The sequence below is a fragment of the Etheostoma spectabile genome, chromosome 3 (assembly GCF_008692095.1).
Source record: "Etheostoma spectabile isolate EspeVRDwgs_2016 chromosome 3, UIUC_Espe_1.0, whole genome shotgun sequence".
NCBI lineage: Eukaryota > Metazoa > Chordata > Actinopteri > Perciformes > Percidae > Etheostoma > Etheostoma spectabile.
The window spans coordinates 26,273,913-26,300,363 of NC_045735.1; the positions used below are offsets into that span (position 1 = coordinate 26,273,913).

The 26,451-nt window shown below is 39.2% G+C and overlaps 3 protein-coding genes across 4 annotated transcripts in view; 1 reads left to right on the forward strand and 2 right to left on the reverse strand.

The window, feature by feature from the left end:
- Window positions 1-588: 588 nt before the first annotated feature.
- On the reverse strand, window positions 589-14,966 carry ppp2r1bb (protein phosphatase 2, regulatory subunit A, beta b). Its single transcript, XM_032512298.1, has 15 exons — window positions 14,746-14,966; window positions 14,072-14,162; window positions 13,337-13,437; window positions 12,680-12,912; window positions 12,418-12,565; window positions 12,146-12,301; window positions 9,148-9,262; window positions 8,935-9,005; window positions 7,781-7,915; window positions 5,428-5,601; window positions 5,232-5,292; window positions 2,846-3,000; window positions 2,530-2,672; window positions 2,317-2,408; window positions 589-2,201 (listed from the first exon to the last, which is right to left on the reverse strand). Exons 1-15 carry the CDS (start codon window positions 14,821-14,823, stop codon window positions 2,185-2,187), a joined length of 1,770 nt encoding a protein of 589 aa, XP_032368189.1. The 5' UTR covers window positions 14,824-14,966; the 3' UTR covers window positions 589-2,184.
- A 762-nt stretch (window positions 14,967-15,728) lies between these two features.
- Window positions 15,729-18,107, forward strand: med29 (mediator complex subunit 29). The gene is made up of 4 exons (XM_032510127.1): window positions 15,729-15,996; window positions 16,173-16,231; window positions 16,327-16,411; window positions 17,548-18,107. The coding sequence occupies exons 1-4, from the start codon at window positions 15,811-15,813 to the stop codon at window positions 17,773-17,775; spliced, it is 558 nt and encodes a 185-aa protein (XP_032366018.1). The 5' UTR covers window positions 15,729-15,810; the 3' UTR covers window positions 17,776-18,107.
- A 1,307-nt stretch (window positions 18,108-19,414) lies between these two features.
- The window catches only part of mlf1 (myeloid leukemia factor 1), a 9,692-nt gene continuing 2,655 nt past the window's right edge, over window positions 19,415-26,451 (reverse strand). Inside the window, exons 3-7 of one of the 2 annotated variants that reach the window (XM_032510123.1) lie at window positions 22,107-22,190; window positions 21,951-22,016; window positions 21,040-21,199; window positions 20,537-20,675; window positions 19,415-20,342 (exon numbers count right to left, since the gene is read on the reverse strand). In XM_032510123.1, the coding sequence (XP_032366014.1) occupies window positions 20,282-20,342; window positions 20,537-20,675; window positions 21,040-21,199; window positions 21,951-22,016; window positions 22,107-22,190 (510 nt within the window). In that variant the 3' untranslated portion in view covers window positions 19,415-20,281. Of the gene's footprint in view, window positions 20,343-20,536; window positions 20,676-21,039; window positions 21,200-21,887; window positions 22,017-22,106; window positions 22,191-26,451 lie in introns of both variants that reach the window. The other variant, XM_032510121.1, reaches the window with a different exon arrangement.

The window sequence follows — 26,451 nt, forward strand, 5'->3', positions numbered from 1 at the left end:
GAGACACAACCACATAACAAAGTAGCCATTTGTCCACAAACATTGTCATGAAGAGGCTGCATAACTTTGTAGTTATATTTGTACTTAATCATTCACCAGCAGATACTCAATATTTCACTCCTTAACTGACATTAAACTGCTTTCTTACTAGTCAGTTCATTAATTTTGTCTTTTCCAGCTGCATTTACACATTATCACCTCAAAGTAAAATTATAGAGAACTTGGACGTGTAGCCAATTATTTTTCATATACAATGTATTTTTTGACTTAAATTTAATTGATCATAAAAAGGTATTAATAGTTCTCATGAACTCTGCAGTTTTACCATCTTCAAGTCCAGGATGTCAGCTATTAGATAGCATTGACATTTTTATAGTTTAATGTCCTTCTCATGTCTGTTGATTATCAAAAATTCACCAAGTCAGCACCTACAATCAACTAGTAAATTCATAATATTGTAATCTAGTGGTTGTTTTGATGATCATCTCCCGTTGCTTGTCAATCACGTAGCAAATTAGCAACTACAGTGACAGGAAGCCTTTATGTGCTTGAGCAGCAACTCGTTATAAAGCAGGCTACACCAGTTTGTTTGTGTTACTTTATTCAGATCAAGATACAGTAGTACAGAATCCCACTTGTGGAGAGAATTCAAAATAAAAAATAAAAGCAGTCTGTGTGATACAGGACAATCAACAATCAAGGTTTATTCAAGAACAAAATGAGGGGAGGGGGGAGAGAAAGGAACAGCGGGAGTAGTTCAGGAAAAGACAAAAGTTTCTTTTATCAACACAGACGATACATTTATTCAACCCGCCCGTAACCACCCCTACTCCCAACCCATAATAAACATTATGCAGCCTTACGTACACATGCTCCATGCCCCCCATCCCACTTTTGTTGAAAGCATGCACTTGTTCTCCATCGTGTAAAGATTTGTAAGCAGGGATCCTTGGGTGGTCCTTCACGTTCGCAGACCTTATGCTTTTAAATCGCCAGTACAGTGGAGGACTTAGCACGGCTTTAAGGGGAAAGTGGGTGGCTCTGGGACATGAGTGCTATGGATTTGCTAATGCCATAGCCCCTTTAGCTGTAGTCAATGTTTCACCATCCCAATAACATCCAAGGAATGAAGTGTCCCTTACAGAAAAGGAACGATGCGGTCTCTTTATAGAACCAGACAGGTGAGACGGTTTACCCAGGCATACTAAAAGAAAACACCACTGCTTACCAAAGTCATTGGCACAAAGATTAAGAGCAATGCGGGAAACCTAGAGCAGAAAATTACAACAGACTACTACTTCCCACCCTAGTACATCAACTCAATCACTAAGGATTTGGAGGAGCAGTCCCAATGAGAGTGGGCCGACCTAATTTGTTTGTTTGACCAATTCAATCTGTGTTGCTGCAGAGAACAAACAGTACACAAGGGCATGGTAGTCTGGTAGAGGAGTTGGAATTTGAGATTGATTGGTACATGCAATCGTGTATTAGATTACATGCAGTAATGGACACACCATTAATTCTTTGTCCTACTTTGTACAGAATAATCCTGTAAAGCATTTTGGAGACAACAGGTTTGGTGTGATGGGGACAAGACAGCCTAGTAGACCTGCACAGACTTTTCAATCGCTACTCTGGAGAGCCACAGCAGTGTCCGAGGGAAAAGGGCGGATTTGGGAGGAAGCTCAGCTAAATAAACAGCTTGCTGCACCATCTGCTGCAGAAAGTTTGAGTCTAGCAAAGGGAGCAAAGCGCAGCAGTACGGAGAGCTAGCACAGCTCTAGGTGCTACGTAGCGATCACAGACATGTGGTAAGGTGCAACCACTTTGGCTAAAGTACAACAGTGGCCAACGATGTAAAAGGGAGGAATGTGAGAGGGGTTCTGGCTAGCGATGCCTGGCTAGTACAGTAGCACTTTAGTCAGCATGCACCACTTAAAGCAATTTCATCACACTTTGCCTTTGTTAAAGCACCCATTTACAGCAAAGAGGAAGGTTAATGAAGAAGCCTGTGCTATGCCTAGACATGGTCTACTATTGGACAGTTAAAAGAAAAAAGATAACACAATGGTTAACAGCTTTCTCTATACATTTACCAGTTGTTCATGAACATCAATAAATATCTTGTAAAAGTGTTTGCGTTGTTGTCTTGGGTGGTTGTCCGGTTAAGCCATGTTGGGTTGGTTATGCTAGGGCCAGAACTGTAAAAAAAGAAAAGGAAGATTTCTTCTTACTATGAGCTTCAAAAACACATCTCAAAGATTATTCATGTCATTCAAAGTCTATAAATAAATGATCGACGAGAGAAATGCTTACCACTGATAGCCTCCTGGGCAAAGTACTTGACATCCATGTCTGTGTCTGTTGCCAGCTTCTCCAGCACTGGCTTCACTTCTGTTTGAAGGGCACTTTAGGACAAAGAGGATGAGAATTATTACACAAACTGTCAATGCTGGTTTTTAGTGTGATGGCACATTGCTGCGAGTGTGGAGAGAAAACATCTGATGGTGAAATTACAAGACAACGTACTTGCTGTCAAGGACGGGGCCGATCTTCTGAAGGGATTTGGCCACGTTGAAGCGTACGTTAGCCACCTGGTCATTGGACATCTTGAGGACCACTGGTAGCATCTGCTTAGTGGTGATGTCCTGGCCACATGCCTCTGACAAAGCCTGAGATGCACAACACAGATGGTCACAGACAGTCAACACCACTTACAGATAATGAACAACTTTGAAAGGAGCCAATATGGTTTTAGACTGACACTGAGCGACATTACATGCTTCAAAGACCTCCAAGGCCCTAAACATGACAGCCAGTTACTGAGATGATGCCGTTGACTCACGTTAATGCAGAATAGAGTGGTCATCCTGTGGAGGTAATTGGGGTCGTTAGCCATGCCCAGCACTTTGGGCACGATGGTGTTCTGAGCCCACTCCGCTCCAAACTTCTCCACCAGCTTCATTAGGTTACAGGTGGCCGCTTCACGGATGGCATACACTAGAAAATGACAGTGAAGACATTCTTTGTGAACGGTGTGCTCCAGTTTCGTCTATTTCCCGGCCTCCGTCAGGTCCCTTCTGCTAGACGGCTCCTGGATGCTGGTAAGGGCCTTCCCGACATACTCTACTCACATATACTTTGTATGCTTCACAAATGGTAAAGCCCTTTGAGGCAAATTTGTATTAAACTATATTATTATGACTTATTTCCCGTAGACTATATTCATATGATGGAAGTGTTTTACTATGAAGAACCACTGTACTCCAAAATTACTTACAGAAGGACCCAAATGACTTAATATGCAACTTAAATGTATACTACTACTACTTGTGCCGTGACGATAACCGTCATCACCGCAATACCGGCGGTGAATGGATGTGTGATATGAAATATAATGAAAACAATTGTTCAGTTTTGCTCATCGGCGTCTTCTATTCTATATTCAAGTGATTATGGAGTAAAAAAAAAGTAGCTTGTCACTTCAGCTTTGCAGAAGAGGATGGACAGTCCATTACATATATGGGGGATTTCTTGTGTGTGTCTGATAATTCTGAATTATTTCTACAAGTAAGATTTAATATAATATACAGTAGGGAAGACAAAGACATTTCTCTGTTCTTCGCTGAGGTGGACACATTACCACTACAATATTTTACTGCACTTTAGCCTAGAGGAGTGGAGTTTTCTTCTCCTTATAGCTTAATCCCGACAAAACAGCCCGGTTGAATTTCAGCCAGCACGCACATTTCGTAGCGTAAAACAGAGCCACTTCTATTGGTAGAGAGATCAACAAGTCAGTGGACTGCTGAGTCGCCCGCTCTGTCTGCTTTGCTGCTAAGCATGCGAAGCACTCGGCATTGCCAGCAAATACTCTTTTATTGACAATAGAGCTTTCTGGATCAACGGAGCGGTTAACTGCCATATTGCAGTGATACGTACCTCGCTCACATTGCTGGAGCGTGTGACGTCTAAAAAGTGAGATTTACAGTTCATTAATATTGAACGTGTCGAAACTGCGTTACTGCATCACTGGGTACCCAGAAGTATACCCAGGAAGGGTGAAGTAGAGCGGATGAATGGTTCAAGATATTTGAAACACACAGATTTTATAGTTAGATACTGGGTAAAGCACACTGATCTTTTCAAGTATCAGTAAGATTAAACACCAGAAATCATGACATTGGTAAGTCATGTGAAATATTAAAACGAAACAAACATGTCTTTCTAATAGAGTCAGTGAGGTAAAGATTTTGGGCTGATTTCTGCCATCTTGTCTTTCTTTGAAGTGCTTACGTAAGTATGGCCACACTCCCCCCACCCACCCACTCACCCCCACCCCACAATGATGCAACCCAGCTTGCCCTTTGTCCTCAATAGCGAGCATGAGTGTGTGTCTCTAATTAGAGAACTTGATGTGAAGAGAACACTATTTACTGAGTGAAGAATTTATGCAAAAAGACTATGTTCCAGGTTATGTAATGGAGCAGTGTGTGTTGTGTGGCTCTACGGAACCCAGCTTTTCCAGGAACTGACTATGGTCTCTACCCAACAGTTAAAACTGCTGGGTAAAGCCCGGCGCAAACCAACTCAGATGTAAACTCGGCCACACAGTGACCCAACTGTGATTCTTACTGTTAAATACAAGATAAATCCACAGCATGAATTGCAGGTTGTGGTGGCCTGCACGAGTCGGGGAAAAATATGAATTACGATTTTTTTAGCTTAGAATTGATATCACAATTCTCTGCCATGATTTTTTTTGACCGTGACAAAACAAAAAGCTTCAATGGAGAGAAGGGAGAGCATTGCAGTGCTTGGGACCACTTTAAAACCTATTTCATACAGTCTATGTTTAAAACTCACAGAAGAAAGTAGTAGCATTTTGATGCAGTTTGCTCGAAAAATTAAATTTGACCACGGTCAATAAAATACGTAAACAAGGTGAATCAAGATCACGATTTTTCAATTAATCGAGCAGGCCTAGTATACAAGAACAAGGTTAAACTAAGTAGGTTAAGAAATACATAGATAAAGTATGCCAGTGTTTTACGAACTTAAAACTAGAAACAAGGCCCACATTTGCACGACTTTTGTCAAAGAAGCTGTCTATGTAAGCATTTCTGTTCAAGCAACCACTTGCAAAATGCATGTTCTATGTCATGCCACAAACAATGTGTTAATATCTGATATAACTCCTTGGAAAGCTTTTACCCATTACAGTGCCTTACCGTGGTCAATAAGCCAGGCCATACAAAGGGTGTTGAGCTTCTCATCAAAGAATTCCACTCCCTGAGAAAACAAGGTCACAGTGTAATTAGAACGCTTTCCTGATGTCTATAGACAAATTAGGCCTGATTGTCTGGCTGCACATTGCTAATATTTCTGGTTACTTCATGGTACTAATAAAAAAACTCCATGACTCACCAGCTGTCCTGCCAACAGAGGCATGTACTCTATGATGGCGAGGCGGACCCTCCACTTTGCATCCTCTGCCAGCTCCACAATGGCCGGCAGCAGTGACTGGGAGAGCTGACGGATGCCAATCACCTCGTTCACACAGTCTAGGTTGGAGATGATGTTGAGACGCACCTCGGGGCACTGTGACAGAAGAATTATTAAGATGAGCAAGTAAAGCTTATGGCAGCACACTTTCATTACAACAAAGTATTTCGATATTAGACAAAGCATAGAAAAGCATCGAGTGCAATGGGAATTAACAGAGACAACGGGTCAAAAAGAAAGGTTATTAGCATCTGTATGTACCTTTGGGGGGCATTATAGTACCGGAGGTATAGGATATGGAACATGCATAAAGTCAAATTCTGTTTTTGTTATCCAATTACAGTGCAATGCTTGTTACAACATGTTAGCAACAACTCCTTCTACAGTCTCCTCAAAAGTTATACTGGATTGAATATAAATATTACAGATTTATGAGTTTTTTGCCAACGTTTATTAATTATAGACAGAATCTGTGCACTGACTCTTTCTAGTCACATTGTTCCTTTATCTTTTATTGTGACTATTTATGCCACTATTAATTACACCCCCAACCGGACCCGTCAGACACCGCCTACCAAGAGCCTGGGTCTGTCCGAGGTTTCTTCCTAAAAGCGATTTTTTCCTCGCCATTGTTGCACTAAATGCTTGCTCTGGGGGGGAATTACTAGAGCTGTTGGGTCCTTGTAAAATATAGAGTGTGTTCCAGACATACTCTATCTGTAAAGTGTCTTGAGAGAACTCTTGTTATGAATTGATACTATAAATAAAATTAAAATGAATTGAATTCAAGACTACTGTAGCACCTCTTATTACCAGGCTTGTTTTGAAGGTCTTGCAATGACTCTCATTCCAAGTCAAATCTAATGGGATGTGACTTTGTCGTTTCAACTTCACTTCGCAAACCAACCAAACAGGGCAACTAAGGGGCAAAAATTATTAGGAGGGACACTTGTCTCTTGCTGCTTTACAAATCTTATTCATCTCATAAACCTGATATACCATTATCTAAATTTTAAAGTCTATAGCGCTACATTGAACAACGCTAGCATTGTTTTACTCTCTCCAAAGTGCAAATTGTTTGTCTACGGCCAAACCACCGTAGTCACTATAAAATAAAATAAAAATAACGTCCAAATAGTTTTGTCTAGATAATATAACATAGGCCTAATGTTTATATACAAGAGCCTTAAATGGAGATCTGCTTTAACACAAAATTTGAACAGGATATTAATTGGAACAAAAAACAAAAACAGAAGCCTTAAACTGCACACTGATTTTACACTCCGTCAGGCTTGTTAACTAAGTAGGAACCAAGAAGTAGCCAGATTAGGCACTGTAACAATTTGAAATAAATTGGATTTTAAATAAAAGCATGTCTGCAGAACATTCTCCATTTAGCTCCCTTTAAACTGTCCTTGGCACCTTGAATTATTGAAATTTGCAACTCAAAGCTGTCAGTTTGGACAAATCTAATTAGACACTCTTGGTCTTGCGTTTGTGCTGTAAGGAAATGGGGCCATCTTTAAATAGGACTAAAGAAAGCAGTGAAAGAACAGACAGCATCAAGCCTTCCAAAACATGTATATACATCTGTGACTGACGTGCCAAACTCATGTCCAATCTCAATATCCTAATTAATGTCATGGAACTATATTCACGGGACAGTATGTGACTAAGCTACTGTTGTTCTAGATTAACCTGTTTAATTAGCTGATGAATGTCCTTGTACATTCTTCCTCTAAAACCAAGCCCATTATAACTTTATGCAAACTCATACTGTAGAACACATTGATCTACAATGTCAAATCATTAAAAAAAAAGGTATGTCTAATACTGACAAGTCACAAAAATAACTGAAATGCAAAGAAGACAAACTGATAAAAAGGATGTGTCCAATTTCACAACAAAACTATGACTAAATGCATCTAGAAATAACTTATCTAGTTGCACCGAGTCCAGCTTTTCATTATGCTTTACTCCAGACACAGTAATTCAGTCTAATTGTAAGGTTTCAGTCTAGCGACCAACTGCATGAATCATCTTCCTACCCAGCCAGGTGGCAGCGAGGAACATCTCGTGGCTGCAGAAAAATGGCTTCACCCTGTCTCAGACAAGCTGATCACTAAAGGCCAAAGAAGTTGGTCGAACTTCACAGGAAGCTTTTGTTGTGAATGTTACCAACCTAAGCAGTGCCTTAAGGATTTCCAAAGCCAGCTGTGTAAAATATAAAAGGAAAAAATTGAGGCCCATGATTACAAGTCTGCATTTCCTTTACCTCGTCCTTGAGCTGAGCCAGGAAGAGAGGCAGTAAGTGCTCTATTGTGTTGTCCTTGCCCAGGATGGTCGAAAGACCCATTATGACTGAGGCCAGGGCTGACTTCACATGCTGGTTGGTGTCTGAAACAAGTTCCTGGGGAGAGAAGGGACAAACAGAAGACAGAGATCAGCACAAACAAATAGTTAAGGCAGAAGGTGCGTAAATAAACATTTACACTACTGCTATGGGTCATATTTACAACACACTAGAGGGAGGGAATCTATAATCTACATTTGTTTAAATATGCAGCAAAGTGGTTGTAATACTATTGCCAACAGTCATTGCAGTTAACTACTGTAGGTGGAATAACCTTAAATATGCTGTAGACAGAATGAGAAACAGCTTATTATAATTATGGGGCACAGAAATTATTTTTTGATTATGTCAATTATTAAGTCATGGTCACGGATCCGATTGATTACATAAAACATAACCGATAAAACAAATACTACATGAAGCTTTTAGTAAAAAATAAGTGCTGAAGAATTGTAGGATTGGTTTGTTGCTACCTGTATGCATAGCCTTGTTCCTCAGTTAATGTTTGTTGCTACCTTTATATCCTTGTTCCATAGTTATGTTAACAGGATTAGCACAATGACCCTTTGTGACATCTTTATATTTTACAAACCATAATCTATAGATCCAGGAATTTCAATGCAAGTCTAGCTGTACTGTACTAAGACCATTAGTAATTTAAAATACTGGCAATGATCAGTAGCACTAAGACTAAAATTATTGTTGAACAAAAACAGTGCCATCTGCTGTTCAAAATCTGACTAACAATGGCATACAGCATTATGTCTTAATTGCTGTCTTTTTGCAAAAGCCCCACATAACATGGCCCCTTAACAACCAATTATGGTTAGGGTTATGTAAGTGGGCATCTTTGGATATCTAAATGTCTGCTGTCACACTTGTCAGCAATTGAGTTGGTGAATAAAAAGGAATAATAATGACTAACAAACAAAATAAGACCCAAGGTGTACGTCACTACACCAAACTTCTGCATAAACTCTTTGGGGAAGACTATAAAAAGATAAGCCTCTAGTACTTTTCCATGCTTAATAAAGCAGCAGAGAAGTTTGGCATACAGAATTTTTTTTTTTTTTTACCTTGACACAGGGCAGAATGTGAGTCATGATGATTTGCTCACGGTTGTCCTCTGGGAGGTTCTCACAGAACTCTAACAAAAAGTAAAGTACACCATTAATAAAAACATGAAAAAGAAGCAGAGCTGAAACATGTTCAATTCAACCCATGCAATGCAATTTTCTCAGCAAGTCTCTTTGTTAAAGACTTTAATTACTGTGTATTCATGTACTGACCTTTGACTTTGTTGGCTGCAGCTGCACGGACCTCAGCTTCACAGTCCTTCAGAAGATTCTGGAAGGCAGGGACCAGATCGTTCTTGGTGATCTCTGGTCCCACTGCTTTCTGGAGCTACATTCAGAGGGAAATCAACATGTCTCAATATCCAAATAAGCAGGCGGGGAAAATATTAATAGAGCCTTTGTACATGGGGGCAGACGCTCAACCAGGTAAGCTGACCAGGCCAGGAGTCAACCATTTAGTGGCCTCTGGTTGCCCCCCCCCCTTTTTTTTGTAAAAACAATAAAAATAAAAAGTACAAAACTGGAAAATCTTATTTCAAAAGAAGTCAATGATTTTATTTTCTTGTCTCCGTAACGTTTTTGGGTGCCTCATTACGGTGCCACATAAATGTCTGCACCGTTCTCTGATGCTCTGAAACAGACGTTACAGGCAACAGAAACATCACTGCATGTCAAGATAGTAAACACTGCTAACACTTATCAGCAGGTAACTTTGGCCCACCAATAGCAACAGTAGTAAATGGAATCAACACAGTTAAAACTGACAGCTGAACTGTGTAAAAGTGTGACTGTATTTCACTGTAGGAGGACTCCAACACCGTCTACCGCTAAAGCTATGAGCTAAAAGACAAACTAGCACTGGTCACTGTTGTCGGAAAAACAACACAGACGGGACTAAAAGCTGCGTTTCTTTTAAACTGGTTAACCTCATGGTGCGTTCAAAGTTATTGTAAGATACTCTTTTCTCATCTGTTTTTGTCTTTTAACAGCAATTTACTGGTGAAAGAAGTAATAAAAGGTTAAAAGTTACTATTACATTTTTAATAATCATTTAAAATTCCCCCCTTTTTGCTGATCCGAAAATTGATCCAATTGGTGACTCAAAACCATAATTTGAACCATGAGTTTTACATCCCTGTTTAAGGATGGGAAATTATATTGCAAGCCTTTATCCAGGGCTTAAAGTGACAAAAGAAATAATCCTTACATTACACAATAATGAAAGTCATAATTTTTTTTATAAGTAAAAGGTTTTGGATACATTTTTATTTCTTCCAACCATATATTAAATTAAGAGTCAATGTAGATTTTCATACTACAATACTATCATAATCCTACATTGAATAATAATCTAAAAAAAACTTTCTAGATGTGTTGTTACTTTGGCCAAGTCATTATCAAAAAAGCTAATTAGTACGTTCATGATTTTGTCCATGTTGACATTAGTTGCTTCATGTACATTTATTAAAAACTGTGCTTTTTGTTTAGCTTTTCATATAGCTAGACGTCTGGGACAAGGCCGTTATGTTTAAATAACTTCCAAGCTGATTCCAAACAGAAAGCTTTGTCAAGGCAGTCGTGTTCTGCTATGAACGTGCAAACGCGGTCGCTTAGCTCAGTCGCAGCGCTAGCCGTTGATGCCGGTAACGTACTCGTATGGCAGAGTGCACGGAACAAAGCTTTGTGACTAGCATCTGATGACTGGCAAGCACTTTTTGAACATACGCTGCAGCTGGGTGCTCAATTTGAAGCACCAAGTGCTAAACGGCTTCCCGTCTCCCACTGTTTCCTCTTGTCCTCTATTCATGTCCAGCACCATTTGTTTTTAACTCTTCTCTCAAGTAAAACTGTATCTAATTTTTTATTAGCTGCGTTACCACAGAGGCCGCACTTGCACTTTTTGCCAAGGACCCGCCTTACTTTGCATCTGATTAGCTAGAACTCGTTTCATTGGTAGGTGGAAGTTCGATGATTGGTTAAACCTAGCACATCAAAAACAAATCCCATGTGGACTTTTTAAATTATTTATTTTCTAAAATAGTCATACCCCAGACATCCTGCACCTGGCCCAAGTACTTAGTTAGAGTTGCGTTCCTCTCATATGATTGGTAGGAGAAATCAATCGACTCAAATTTAAATCCCCATGTAAGTTCCCAAATGTATTTATTTTTCCTCACGGCAGATTGCTGGTTGAGCTTGTGCTATGCTTTGTTGATGACCAATTGTTTTTATGAAAATAAAGCTGCCTTTTTTGGGCTTGCACTAATTTTAAAGCCTATTCTTTTAATAAAGATTCACAAAAAAACAGTGCAAACAATTGGCTTAAAAAAAATCTACGAACATATTGATAATAACCTCCAAAAGATCCGAAATATAAATATAATTATTTGTTAAATGTTTTCAGAATGAACCAAGAAGATTGGATAAACTTGAGTTGCATCAAAGTGCTTTAAATAACCTCTGAATTGATCATCAATGCTCATCTATGTTATCGTTATCAATCCTTTTTGGGAAATGTTTTTGGTCAAACCTACAGTAAGATGACAATTTAATTAAATGAACTACATCTCTGTGGATCCAGTTCAGAGATGGGTCTGGGACATGCTTTTCCAAGCATACCACATGATTATAAAAGGAATGGGAAGCCTTACTCTGTCAAAAGGTAAACAATTACAGCTTTCAAGACAAAGCTCTAATGTAAAACAAAAACATGTTCCCTGATGTGCTCCAGTTAATGCACGTTTTGCCTATTCATAATAGTTTTAGCTTGTCACACTTCCAAATGTGCATGCCCACTGTCTTGCTCTATAAAAAATGAGTTAGTTCTATTTAGCAATAATCTTAAAATCTTCTGAAAAGAACATGCACAACATCAAAACCACACATTTAAAATAACAAAAACGTTTTTGAACCGGGACCAGGCAGACAATTTTGTTCCTCCATATACAGTATGTGTGTGTCTAGATAGACAAAGTCTCTCTGATCTTATTTTACACTTTCAAATCATAACTATGTCTCTAACTTGGAACATGTGTGGAAAATTATCATGAAAATAGGCCTTTGTTTGCACTAAATGATTCTTAAGAACTGGAAAACTTCAAGTAAACTCAAAATATGACTTGATTGTCAATTTACATTTTTTTGCCAATTCTACATTTAACCAGGAGGTCAACAAGAGTGAAAAAAAAGAAGAAATGAATTGGCTGCTTACCTCAGAGAACTTGTCAGCCACCATGTAGCGGACCCTCCAGGATTTGTCTTCTGCAGCCTGGCGCAGGGTTGGCATCACCAGGGTCTCAAGATCCTCCTGAGGCAGCAGAGTAGCAATGCTGACACAAGCCTCCACGGCAAGCAGCCGCACCGAGTCCTGGTGGAGAAAGATAATGGATCAGTTAAGCCATCCCTGAGTTTTTCAGAGGAGACTGCAGAACACAGAGTATAACAGCAGTTTAGGTTGAGAAAAAGGAAGATGAGTGGTCATACCTGCTCATCAGAGGCCAAAGCAGTGAAGAGGGAAATGATGTCACTTTTTACATAATCCAGCTCCAGGACTTTGGCAAACTCCCCCAGTTTAGATGCTGCAGCACGACGCACCATAGGAGTGTCATCTGAGCACAAGGTGCGAAAATGCCTAGAGATAACCACAAACATTTTATCAGAAAGGCAGGTAATTTCTGGTACACAACTGCAAATAAGGATTGAGTGCACTCTAAAAAGTGTTTCTCCTTGTAAAGAAGCCACTTACTGGCGGATCTCAGCCTTGACAGTGCTGGAGACACGGGGATAACAGACGCTAAAGAGGCCACAGGCAGATGTGCGAGAAGTGAACCAGTCACCACTGGCCAGCCGCTTGACCAAAGGCTCAAAATGGACCTCCAGGTCAACTGGAGAATGTTCCTGTGAGATCTTCCGCAGCGACTCCACAGCTTTATCTCTGACTACTGTCTCCTCCACTGTAGCAAGGCTCTCCAGAGGAGGCTGCAGATCAAGAAGGAATAAGGTTAGAGAAGGTTCATGTTCTTCAACTATTTCACAAATAGAAGACATTATGAGGATGTGTATATAGTATTATATATTTCTAACATATATAAAAAGGTAGAAGGCAGTATCAAACACACCAATTTCTCAAACTATTTTTAATTTAGGCAATCTAAAGGTTCTGGTCTTTGTACAGGTGAAAACCCTTAGTATATAATCCAAATAGGCAAGGGTTTAAACGGTTTATTTCCATAAGCTATAAAGTTAAGAGATTAAAGAACTGTCAATTAAAAACAATGCAGTTTTTATGTTGTCTCTGAATCAACAAATCCCATGAAGAGACCAAATTGAGGAATTAATCCATCGTAAAAGTAATGTCTGCAAGCCACAGCCTGATAGCTAAATCAACTCTTCAGTGACTTACCAAGAGACAGTGGACGTACTCTGGCCCTCCCACCAACATAGTGAAATTGCCAAGCTGCTCAGCCAATGCCAAGAGGACCTCATCTTCGTCATAGATGGTGTCTAAAGAAATAAAAGGAAGACTTGTAAAAAAAAAAAAGTGTGATTGATATATTCACGTCTGAAAATTAAAATGTAACACAATCCCTGACAGTTGTTGGAGTGTTTTTCTAACAACTGTAGTCTGGCAGGAGGCTGCGGCATCAGGAACAAAACCTCACGCCATAAGAACAGTTTCTTCCCAACTGCAGTGGACCTCATCAACAACCGGAACCACCGCTAACAGTCTCTGACAGACTCTTAACCCCCCAACCTCAGACTTAACCCCCTACCTACGTTTAATTAACGCACATGCTGGACCTTACCCCAAAACCATTGCACATACTGTACATACTATAAGCCTTTGCACATCCCCTGATTAGCCTTCCTTCTTACCCTTTCTTAAACATTTATATTACACACGTTTTTGTTAGTGTCTTTTTAAATACTTATTATTGCAATACATGTTCTTTTAATCCCTTTTTAATGTTTATTGTATTCCCCTACTACACAAACGAAAACTTACATTAGTAATAAATATGACTAAATATGAAGTACTACTCATTCAGCATTTCCTGAATTTAACGGCCGCTAATAGGTCAATACTGATGTGTCAAACAACAGATGATTTTAATGTTAAAATGAATTACTTTGTTACCTGTGAGAAAAGGAAGGAGTTCCGTGCGAGTCCTCTCAACACCAAGGGCCAGAGCAATAGTGGACAGCTTCTTGATGCTGTTCAATCGTAACTGTACACAAAATGGACAGTCACTAGGTTAGTTATAAGTTTTTAATAAAGTGTAAGCACATTTTAAAAAACAATGTCGATGATTAACTTTACGCCTCACTATACCTAGCGTTAGTTATCCAAGATAGGATTTACCTGTGTCGCAATGATAGCTTTACATTCATTGGCATGGGATAAACAGTGCCTTTCTACCCACTGCGGCCTAGAAGGGCCTGCTGTTGTGATTTAATCCAATGACCTGCTTAGCTTGTCTTACACACTATTAGTAACGTTAATACTTTTTTATAAGCTAGCGATACGTTTCGAATAATATACGTACCTAGCATTTCCTTAACTGTTGCTCCAGCTTAACATTTTACCTAAGTCATGACAGAAACCAGCCAACTAGCTAGCTAGCTAGCTAGACAAGCAAAGCAGGGTGCGCCAGGAAGATCCTCCTGATAATAGGCCTCGGCCGGGAACGTTAGCTTACATATGTGCTACTTAGCTAGCTAGTGATCAGATGTGCTACTGAAATGCGTCAAAATGGCCTCATTTTACGGAACAATATATATACCGATTGACGTTTAAACCAGTGTTACTACCTGGACATCCTCGTTTCGCAGCTCATCAATGAGAACGGCGATAGGGTAGAGAGAGTCGTCTCCATCAGCTCCTGCCATTTTGAACACTGTTGCAGTTATCGAATGGCGTTGCTGTGCTGCACTACGGGGTTTCTACCAGAGAAGAGCGGCTGCAGGGCCCTCCCTCCGCCGTTGCTGCGCTGTTGCTGCCGCTGCTGCTGCCTTCAAGAAACCAGCGAGAAAACCGCCAAGGCACAACTATGTTGAGTAAGCAATACAATCACACAAAACCATATTAAATACTTTAGGAAAAACAAACCAAAGTACTTGAACGAAGAAAACATTAAATAATATAGGAACCTCTGCATTTTTCAATACATTAAGTAATGGTTACAGAAGTAAAAATATGAAAGTATCATTATTTAAAACATGTATAATATATACAACTGTACACATATATTTACAGCCAAAGTCCTGAATTTAAAAATTATAGTTTATATAAATTTTACCACTAAACTGTTTTAGTGGAAAGTAGGCCAACACACTGCACAGAATGATCTTAAAAAAGATTAAACATAAACAAATGTATTTATTCAACAAATAAGTCAGATGAAAGTTTGACCCTATTTGTTCTATATAAATATACAGAAAAGCATGCCTTCTTGATGTGCCTACACGACTAGAATATTTGTAATTAATCAAATTCAAAGCTATTGTTATAGTATACAGTATAAATATTGTAGTCGAGACATAGCTGTCTCATCTTCATTGTAATTACAATTACTGTACAATTAAAAGCAGTGGTAGCCCCTACATGCAACACATATAGGCCTATAGAAAATGTAGGAATAAATTTACACATTTAATGTAAGTGGCCTCGTTTCATTGTACTACTACCCTGGTAGGTATTAATGGGAATGTATTTGGTTGAATGTGGTTCTGTATTAGTCAGCAGAGGGTGGTGTGTTTACTGGCACTAGCACATCAATTCATTTTTTGAAAGTTATGTTGAAGGAAACGCCTTTATTTTGAAAAATGACGAACCGGATATGTAACTCGGACTGGACGTCGTAGCCGCTTTTCAAGATGGCGTCTCAGCAGCAGCAGCAGCAACCCGGTGGACCGATGCCTCAACCCGGATTACAACCTTCTTCATTACAACAACAACAACAACAGCAGCAGCAGCAGCAGCAGCAATTGAGCCAGCAGCAAGACTTTGATCCAGTTCACAGATTTAAAATGCTCATTCCACAGCTGAAGGAGAGTCTGCAGGTAACTGTGCGGCACCCAGCTAAAAGCTGAAATCGAAAATTCCCAAAACATCGGACCACCATTACCGTTAGCTAAAGTTAGATTAACGAATTTAAATACAGTAGTTTCACAAATACACTAAATATATGCAGCAGTGTGCTTTAAACTTATCGCGTTATTTGTTTGATTTATTTCAGAATGTAATGAAGATTGCGTCCCTGAATTTTGCCCATAACACTACAATTGACAACGGCATGTAAGTTGATTGGTTGGGGGGGGGTGGGGGTTTCTGAAGAAAGACTAATATTTTTGTCAAATTTTTGAATGTGTCTTCTGTTTCTTCCGGTTTAGCAAAAGCAGCGACACCTCTGTTCAGCGCTTTGACAAGAGCCTAGAGGAGTTTTATGCCCTTTGCGATCAACTGGAGCTGTGTTTGGTAAGACTTCAACATACTAAATACAAATATATAACTAAAATATTGAACTGATACGTCCTGGCGTTTTTTTGGTCACCACAGCTGATATGAAGGATGTTCCCTAGATTTTATAGATCAACTGTTTAAGTACTGTATAATGATATTGTAAATATGAAAATAAAGAAAGTAACAGTCTTGACATGAAATTGTTGAGAGGAGTGAGTCACTATCCTATAAGACACTTCCAACCCACCTGACAAGGAGCGTTGGAAAATCATTTCAATGAATGTAGTGAAATAAGGCCTGCACGATTAATCGTTATAAAATCACAATCTCGATTCACCCTGTTCCGATTTAATTAGATTTTTATTTTTTGATTTTCATTTAATTTTACGAGCTGACTGCATCATAAGCGCTACTACTTTCCTCTTGGAATTTTAAACAGACTGTATGAAATAGGGTTTAAAGCATTCCCAAGCGCCGCAAGGTGCTATAGGTGCATCAAGATAAGATGGGAAATAAGTGAGACAGTCATTTAAAGAATGTGCATGTTGCATTTTACGGCTGTAGAGGTTTATGGTTGTGCTAACTCCTTTAAATACTGTTGGGTAGTTTAATCTAAATGATGCATCATATTCTATAATATACTGTATGTTTGTACTGTCGCTGTCCTGTGAGAACCACGTATATATCTCTAAAAAGTGTTTCAGCTTTATTGTAATTACAATGAGTTCGTCTTTGTGACAATGCATTTCAGAAGTAGGAGAATTTTTCAACACATAAAGCAACAGCTAATCTTCAGTTTATCACAAACATTCAAAATCAATGCCTTGAAAGATACATGTCTTTTACTGGACAGTAACTACAGCTGTCAGACAAATGTAGTGGAGTTAAAAATACCATATTTACATATGGTATTTTTAGATGTGTATGTATGTATGTATATGTATATATATATATATATATGTATATGTGTGTGTGTAGTTGCATAAAATGGAAACACTCAAGTAAGTACAAGTACTTTGAATGTGTACTTAAGTACAGTACTTGAGTAAATGTGCTTCTTTACATTCCACCACTGCACATGCTACATATATTGTATCTACACTCAAAGTCTAGCACATACAGTATACTCATGTTCTGTCTCCTCTATGCAGCGGCTGGCATATGAGTGCCTCTCCCAGAGCATTGACAGCGCCAAACATTCACCCAACCTGGTCCCAACAGCCACCAAACCGGACACAGTGCAGACAGAGTCCATGTCTTATGCCCAATACCTCGGCATGATCAAGTCTCAGATCTCCTGCGCCAAAGATATCCACAACGCTTTGCTGGAGTGCTCCAAGAAGATTGCCGGGAAGGTACAGCCGCAGGGAATCATGTAGACCTGGTTTAACTATCCCAACTCTTTCTACGTCTGGTGACATTTTTGACAAGGATGATGGAATTCATATTTGGGAATGTCTCATATTCAGATCTCAGTTATGGTCATTATGCTGTTTCATTTCTCAAGATTCTGTATATTTGGTGATTTTTTTTTTTTTTACAGTAAGTTATGTTTCTTGTAAACGCTCTGTAAATATTCCTGACAAAATGTAATGTTCTAAGATGACCAGCAGGTGGTGGCAGAGTTGTAACTGCCAACTCAATAGTCACAAGTCTTTTGTAGTTTTTTGTAGTTTATTTCTATTGAATATTAAAACCTTTGTACTGATAACTGGTACTAATTTTTTGTCATTATTCACGATACACAAAAGAAGACCTTTCTGTCAATTACATCTTTAACTGATGAGGAGGATGTAATGCTCGAGCATGATTCATGAGAGCAAAAACCCATCAGTTGTGGATGCAGAGCTGACTGTCGTGAAGAAAAGAGTAAATATGTATTTGTTCAACTATGCAGGTGAATTACCACCAGTTGTTTCAGTAGGAGTAAAATGCCAGACTCCAAATGCACAGAGGCAGTAGAATGAAGACTCTTTCCAATAATAGCATTTACATGCATGGAGTAGAAGCCAAGCTCTTTAGATGATCCTGTAAAAGTATCTGATTTAAGTCCTATTGAAGCAGCAGCGTTGATAGAGTGGGGAGACAGAGTAGTAGCCTGGGGAGGTTGCTAAGAGAGTGCAATCCCTTTCCAAAGATTCATACATGTAAAAGCGCCTTCACAAGATTCCTTTTAGGTTTTTCCATGAATTACCCATTTCAGAGTGTGCTCCCTTCTGCAAGTTTAGCTACGAAGTCGATTTTCAACACCCTAAGAACTGAAGACTCAGGCTACACTTGGATCCTTATTGAGCTATATATTGCTCCCTGATCCCTTCCTATCTGTATGTTGAAGCAAGGGATTAATGAAGCATGATACACAAGCATGTGAGAGGGACGCTTGCTGGGGTTGCAGCTGTGTAACATCTCAGACCAATCTGAGCTACTGACAAGTGCTTAGATCCAAAAATACTACCGTGAGTCACTACCAGACGGGCACAACAAGAAGTTCATCACAATACACGCTCTCATAGATCCCTCGCAGGCAGTTGTTCGGCATTTGTAAGACTTGAATTTAACTTGTCTTCTTTCTTGTCAGTGAAAGTCGATGTGGGACTGATAAGAAATAAAAACACCAGATTAATTTTGATATTTATTATTTTCAGACAATAGCTTGTGTTGATGACACATGACGTATTGTTAAAGCTTGAAAAAATATACAAGAACAAAGCTAGAATTATTGAGAACAATCCAGACATTGCCAAGATATCGTGCTATGCAACACAGTTCATCAGATGAAAAACAAAAGTAACATATAAAAAGGGAAGAATCTTATTTTTCTTTTTACAAAGATTACAGCAGATAAAATATATAACTTGAGCATCAGGTACTAGCCATTATAAATACAAAAAGACAATTTAGACATTGTCTAAGTGCATTATTGGATTTCAAACACTCAATAAGTCACTACATTTTGTGTCGTGTTGCATTATGACAATGCCAATGTGAGAAACAGATGGCAGAATACTATACATAAAACTATTAAAGCCAAATCATATACAGTAATTGCTCTTTAACTGTTAATGTCTAATAATATCAGTAGTGCCTACCACCCTTAATTACATATAATGTTATTATATTTCTTACATTGTATGAGTTCATTCAAGTCTGTTTCAATATTGCTACCTCCATAGAAATACTAATAACCTATTTAATTTGTTGTTGTGAAATATTAAAGACCCCTTTGTTATTCATTGTAATGTTGCATGTTTTGCTTGGACTACACAGCCAACACACTTCATATTCCTGACTTTGTTATATAATCTATGTCTTGCCATCTTTTTGTTTTCAAACTCAAGTGTGAGCTGTGCCAAGACTCAAAATATTAAAGAGCCCCTATAATGTCCCTATAACTTTTTTTTTAGATTTTTCCTGTTTTTTAGTGTATTATATAGTTGTTTGTGTATCTAATTGATGTATAAAGTACAAGAAAAACACATTTCACTCCAAATGGAGCTTTCTCTCCCACAGACTGTACTTTTTCTCAACTGCCTGAAACGCCTCGTCCACATTCCTGTTTAAAATTCCTCAATTAGGGATGATTGGGAATGCCAGCCCAGTTTTTCCTATGTGCAGCCCAATGGTGTTGTCTGAGCAAGCACAGCCAGCCCAGTAGCTTCTTTGAACTTGGTTGACCAATCAGAGCAGACGGCTAAGAGCTCAGCCAGAGCGTTTCACTGCAGCAATGGGCAGTATGAGAAACATCATATGTTTTTTTTTAACATTAAAGCATTAGCAGCAGAAATGTAAAAAGAATAGTTTCTTAAATATTTCAAAATGATACAGAGCGCCAGAGTGTACTGCATGATGCTTCAAAGACTTTAATAAGCACACAAACAGATGTTTTCACTGCTTTTTCGAGCCTTTCACGTTGCTTATGCCCTCCACCTTGCCCTTTGATTGGTCACTGTGGAAAATACAAAACAGTAAATAATCCCAATTCAAACACCAAATTAACTGCATGATAATAATAGCATAATAATATGTTTAAGGAAGCATACTGTATGTGTCGCCGCATCTACAACTTGTTTGTCATTTGATCCTGAAAAGCAGAGTCTGGCTTGTCTGCAATGCCACATGGGGTCTGAGCGTAATACTGACCTGTGTTCCTGCTTAGAACCGGTCAGCGCTGCCCGGCGAACACCACGGGGCCGGGGTTCCTCCAGACGAGACATTGGGCCAGATGGCAGAAACTTAGACACCTTGTGCTGCCACTCATCGTCAAAAGACTGTGCTTCAGCTGGGGGCGGAGGATCGGGATCATGTTAGGAAATATTCTGTCTGTGAAGTGATGATGGGCTAGGAATACAGTATGTGGACAGTGGCAACTTCCAGTGGAACAATATGTTCAACTGGTTGGTGTACTTAACAAGTCTACTGAACTTATCAAAACATAAACATATGTATGTTTGTGTATATGTATGATTTTACCACATATTTACTGTTAATAATTGTAATGGTGTCTTGGTTTTTTAACATTGTGAATCATGGTACATAATTCAATTAACAAAATGAGACTGATCTCTGAAACAGCTCCTTAATGCAGTTATGCGCAACAAATATGGCTGGACCCTCTACAGTTATGAAACAATAATTTAACTTACATTCATCCAAATTCTGAAAGTCCTGGATGAACTCCTTCTCTCCTGTTTTCTTGTTGTATTTCTTCTCAACAACATGTCCCCTGTCCTGGATGTGGTGACCAATAGACATCTTCTCCAGACCACTCTCAGAGTCTCTAACTGCTTGCTGAGTCTCCTTGATCTAGTAATAAAACATTATTAAACCCATCAGGCACATCAAGTTGTTCCAAAAAAAGTGCATTAATTCGAGCAATCAACATGTTATTTTCCTTTACTCTATATATACTATATATATATATGAATTAATTTTGCCAAAGACGGGATGCCAAAGTAACCACATAACCGGATTTTGGACAGACATTTCAGGTATGATTGGTGTTCTTAACTTATCATAATACGGACAATACAGAAGAAAATGTGATTCATTTTCAACTTCTCCTAGTTCACATAGTTTGCACAACCTTTTAATCTTCTTGGATGTTTTTGATTCTACCTACTTTAATTAAAGTCCGAAATTTGACCGTTGACAGTTTGACTAGTCAAACACAAATGTAGCTAATTATATTAAATGCATTCCATTTAGGAGTGACTGTTCCAGGGCCCTGGTATTTTGTATGCAAGATCAGCAAAACGGTTTCTGGCACACCTTAATTGAACAGAACCATCAAATGTCACTTTGAGAAAAGTTTGCTTACGATAATGTTCTCATAAGGAAAGGCCAGAGGGAAGTTATCACCATGATCACTCAGAAGTGACAGAATGAGTGAGACTTTTCCAGATAGATTTACTTCTCCAAGCTCAATATACTGAACTGTGGTCTAATGTACTGTGATATGATGTAGTAACACATCTGATGGTGTGCTGCTTACCCCCCCAGGGGCCTGGCGTGTCAATGAGCTCGCCTGGAAGACCTTGGGAGGCTCATTTCCGACCTTTGAATATGTCATGACTGATGAGGATCTGAATGAGTGGGTGTTTGGATCCGTGGGAATGTTCTCCTGAAACACACAAACACACGCTATTAAGCAGTTACACAATACATAAAGCATCAAAACAACAGGAAGAGAAAACAAAATCATTAAACTCACAAAGTTTTTGTGCATCTCCTCCATTCTGTCTTTCATGTTGGACATCATGTTGTCGAACATGCCGAAAGGGTTCCTCATCAAATCCTGCACCAACACATAAGGAAAAAGAACATCCAAAAGCCATAAGAGTAGAACGTCTGGGCTTGTACGCCACACGGTCGCACGGCATTATCAGCTCATAAACAACTCCATCATGTGTACAAACATACACTCACAGAGTGCTGTGAGCTAAATATGGGTTACATGTGTGCCATCTGGGAGACTAACCTTCACATTTTATCACCTCAGCATATGCGACCTAGTGACATTCATTACAAAACTACAAAGTCCAGGTTATTGTCTGTATAGAGAAATTTAAAGATGGCCACCTTGCTCCAATTCTGTGCTGCTTTTACCAAAACCTGTATCTCGCACGGCAGCTGAATTAACGCGATATCACTAGATCAGAGAGGAGCTACTGGCAGCTACGGGCGTGGTTTAGGTGTGTGAAGGCCACCACTGTTCGCTCAAAACCATAAGTTCAAAGCAATAATGGCGGACTAGATAGACAGCTGGTTGTACCTGCCGGGTATTGTTTAGAAAGGGCCTGCGCTTTCCCAAACAGTTTCCAATGACAGGGTCTCAGATGGTTCTGTGTCAACAAACCATCTGGCGCGTCAGGTTACCAAAACCTGACCATGTTGACATTAATAACACTTGTTGGAAAGGTACTACGTTAAATGCATCAACTTGACTGCATGTTTGATAAAGGATGGATATAGTGCAGGACATCTTACATTGTAATCATATTACATTCCATATAAGATAATCTGGAATTAGCCTTTGCTTTTAATATTTGCCATATATTATTTAAAGTTCACAAACCCATTTTTATTAGGGTTGGGTGATATGGAGAAAATCAAATATCACAATATTTTTGACCAAATACTTTGATATCGATATTCCAAAGATATTGTAGGGTTAACAATAATTGCATTCCCAAAATATTTACACAATGAGGTTTGTGATAAATAATCATCAGTAATGTGGATATAATGACTAAGTGGGTAAAGGCAAATAACAGAACAGCTGGAACAGTCTGGTAGGTTCAGAAAATGACATCCCTTTACTGTAATGCAGCCTTTAAAACCAGGAAAACACTTATGCCATATTACAATATCCAAAATCTAAGACGATATCTAGTCTCATATCACAATATCAAAATAAAATCAATATATTGCCCAGCCCTAATTTTAATCACTGTCTTTATTATACATATACAGACATACATTATAGTTACTACTTTACTAGTGTACTTTTACAGCCTGCACATCCTGAGGGTAAAGTGTTGTTGGAGTACAGGTAAGAAGCGAGCAAAGGATTCCGATTCAACCATACTGTGACTGAGTTAAAATGATGATGAAAAATAACACAATCCCGTGTACATGAATTGGTGTGATGGAATAAATTTGGAGGAAATGTAGGAAAACACTGTGAAATGTAGGAAACACTGTGACCACTTTACTGACCACTGCTAGTCAAAAGGTAATAGACAAAGTCAGGTTGTTGAGGAGTTGCATGCACTTGGCCAGTATGGGTTTATATATAAATGAAAAACTCATATCATAGAGGACTCTACTGACCATGCTGTCAGTGCTGCCAAAGGGCAACCATGACTGGCTCATATCCTGAGGATTCAAACAATATTACTTTAGCAACACAGCATTGTATTGTATTTGTATAACATGTTACACACACATACACACACATGCACGCACACACACAAATGTAGACTTTTTGCACGTTTGTTGCCTATAAGCTGTTAGGATGTCTTACATCGGTCACTAAGCCCTTGACACAGCTACACAGAGCTCTCCCCATGGCTTTGAGCACAACCTTTCAAGGCCATGAACCTTCTAAGAGAATAGGGGGAGCAGCCTGCAGCCTTCAGTCAGACCCTGGGTTCTCTGGGCCACATTCGCAGGTGTTTATGACCCTGCGGCCCTGGATAAGCATCTGAACAGCCGTCGCTATGTGAGTGTGTGTATTTTCTGGGGGTGTGATGCACAGGGGTATTGTGAGTAATCAGTGGGGTGTTGAATGACTTGTGTTCCATGTGTAATTGGGTCGCATTGCCTGGGATTAGCGTGGGTTTAACACTGAAACTGAGCTTCATTCTAGGAAGGCTGGATGGACCAGTCAGGACAGGGATCTAACAGGGGTCAAAGAGTCCAAGGCAGCTCTCTCAGCTTTTTTCAAATGTCAAGCTGATGTAAAATGCTCCTGACCAGTATCTATGAAGCCTCACAGCCAATTTTATCCCAGAGTGGCATCTATGAACTAATAAATGTCGGTTACATATCTGCCAGCTTTATATTTAGAACTGGGTTGAGGAGAGGAGAGATTGAGGGTGCAAGATAGGAACTTAGACCCAGTGGTCTTTAACACATTATTTTAAGCTGTCTGGACTACTGCAGATTGACATTCCCTTTTCTATCTCTCTGTCAATCTGATATTGAACTGCTACTGTGCCCCTAGAGGCAGGCTGCTCCTGGGGGAGCTATAAGTTACACCATAGGGAACATGTGCTGTAGATTTGAGTCATACTTAAAAGAAAAAGTGAGGATGTGCTGTAAAAGCATTGCTCCTAGGGAGTGGTGCATCAGCAGGGGAGTATGCTAAATGTATGCTCTTAGAAACTAAAAGACTACTGAGAAGATTGGACTGTGATGTTTTTAATGCTGCTGTGGGTGAATCATTGGCGTAAGAACTGCTTATTTTCACATCGCCACATATTAATTTTTGAAGAGTGCCAAAACAGGATGTTACTCAATGACTTAAAGGGAATAAATCTACAACAAGGACAATATCAGCTCTACCTATGCTAGTTACCACCTTTTCCCAGCCCTAGCACCCCCAGTCATACTCAGTATGAACCACAGCAACTTTTGATGATGCTTGACTGTCATTCAACATGACTTTTATAAACAAGTTCCCTTTTTGAATGAGTGCTTTGAAAGGTGAAATAAATCAGACAGTAAATATTGGCAAGGAACTTGGAAATACGAGATCTCATAGCAGCCTTGGAAAGTAAGACGGGGCTTATTTTCCCATTGGGAATCTAATTCTTAGCAAGTTAATACAAGAAATACGAGCTTTCCAGCCTTATATGGCAAGTGTTTGTGTGCATTTTCCTGTGTTTGCATGCCCACGTTGATGTGTTATTTTATTTGCTGTGACTGTGTGTTATAGTGCTTGTGTTTTAATAATGTGTGTGTGTGTTTCTGCATGCATTTATGTGTGCACATTTGTGCCTGTGATATTGGAGAGCAGTACGAGTGTGAGCTGTCTGCCATTTAGCTGCTAATGCACCAGCAGTGCCAAACAGATGGACCAAAAGAGCAACAACGAGAATGACCATGACATCCGCACACATGCCTTTCCAAAGCCAATAACACAGCATCAGAGCTTCAGTCCCCTGACCACTGCTGGGCACCACAAGACTGCTCTTCATCTTCAGATAAATGTGTGTGTGTGTGTGTGTGTGTGTTGTGTGATTAAAAACTGTGGATCCTTATGCTAATTCAGTTAGTTTCATGTTTTTTACCAGACAGTAGCTATTCTGTTTATTGTTCGTGACAATTCATGAAGCAATCTAGGGATCATGAAGCTATAGAAATCTATTTTTCTTTCAAACCGCAAAAATCTCAAACCTGCATCTCCTATCCAAATGTCTGTATATGAATGGAGAAAAAATAAGAACCTTTCACATGGTCCTTCTTCATATGATAGAGAGGCCTCATAAAGGAATATTTTGCTAATTGCCATGGGTGCAACTTGTTATCCAGCTCAGCAGAATCCTAACTCCTCATTATATCTTGTATTTTCATACTAAGTAAACAATATATTGTTAACAACTGATGGTGAAACATTTGACATGTACGAAAAGAATATATTACTCCTAATATTAGATTAGATGAGGTCATAAGTCAAGTACTCAGAGCTCCTCCTCAGCTGGCATTAGCTAGTTAATGGCATGATTCTAATAAAGAGAAAGCAGGCTGCTGGCTGGCTATTGAGGCCAAGCTTCTGATGAAAGTTATTATCAAGGATAAATATACAGGCTCTCATGAAGTAGTGGGATTAAAGCAGTTGACAGGGACTAAATTTGATTTAGCAGGGCTATATAAGCAGTACAGGCAAAAGGTGAACAAGTGCAAAACACAAAAAAACAAAACTATCCTCCGGCCTGCCATTACAATGCTGCACTGATAACACCAAAATGTCCCAGAGCAAACAATTACTGAAGGTAATTATTACAAATACTTATAGGGGCTGTACTCGATATTCAGAACATTAACATTGC

What these genes read in the sequence shown, in the direction of transcription:
- ppp2r1bb (XM_032512298.1), bottom strand. Translation starts at nt 14,823, where the DNA reads ATGGCAGGAGCTGATGGAGACGACTCTCTCTACCCTATCGCCGTTCTC. An exon ending in ACTCCTTCCTTTTCTCACAG is followed by an intron (nt 13,438 to 14,071) that starts GTAACAAAGTAA and finishes TTATTTCTTTAG; the next exon opens with ACACCATCTATGACGAAGAT. An exon ending in ACATTCTGCCCTGTGTCAAG is followed by an intron (nt 7,916 to 8,934) that starts GTAAAAAAAAAA and finishes TTCTCTCCCCAG; the next exon opens with GAACTTGTTTCAGACACCAA.
- med29 (XM_032510127.1), top strand. Translation starts at nt 15,811, where the DNA reads ATGGCGTCTCAGCAGCAGCAGCAGCAACCCGGTGGACCGATGCCTCAA. An exon ending in AGCTGAAGGAGAGTCTGCAG is followed by an intron (nt 15,997 to 16,172) that starts GTAACTGTGCGG and finishes GATTTATTTCAG; the next exon opens with AATGTAATGAAGATTGCGTC. An exon ending in ATCAACTGGAGCTGTGTTTG is followed by an intron (nt 16,412 to 17,547) that starts GTAAGACTTCAA and finishes TCCTCTATGCAG; the next exon opens with CGGCTGGCATATGAGTGCCT.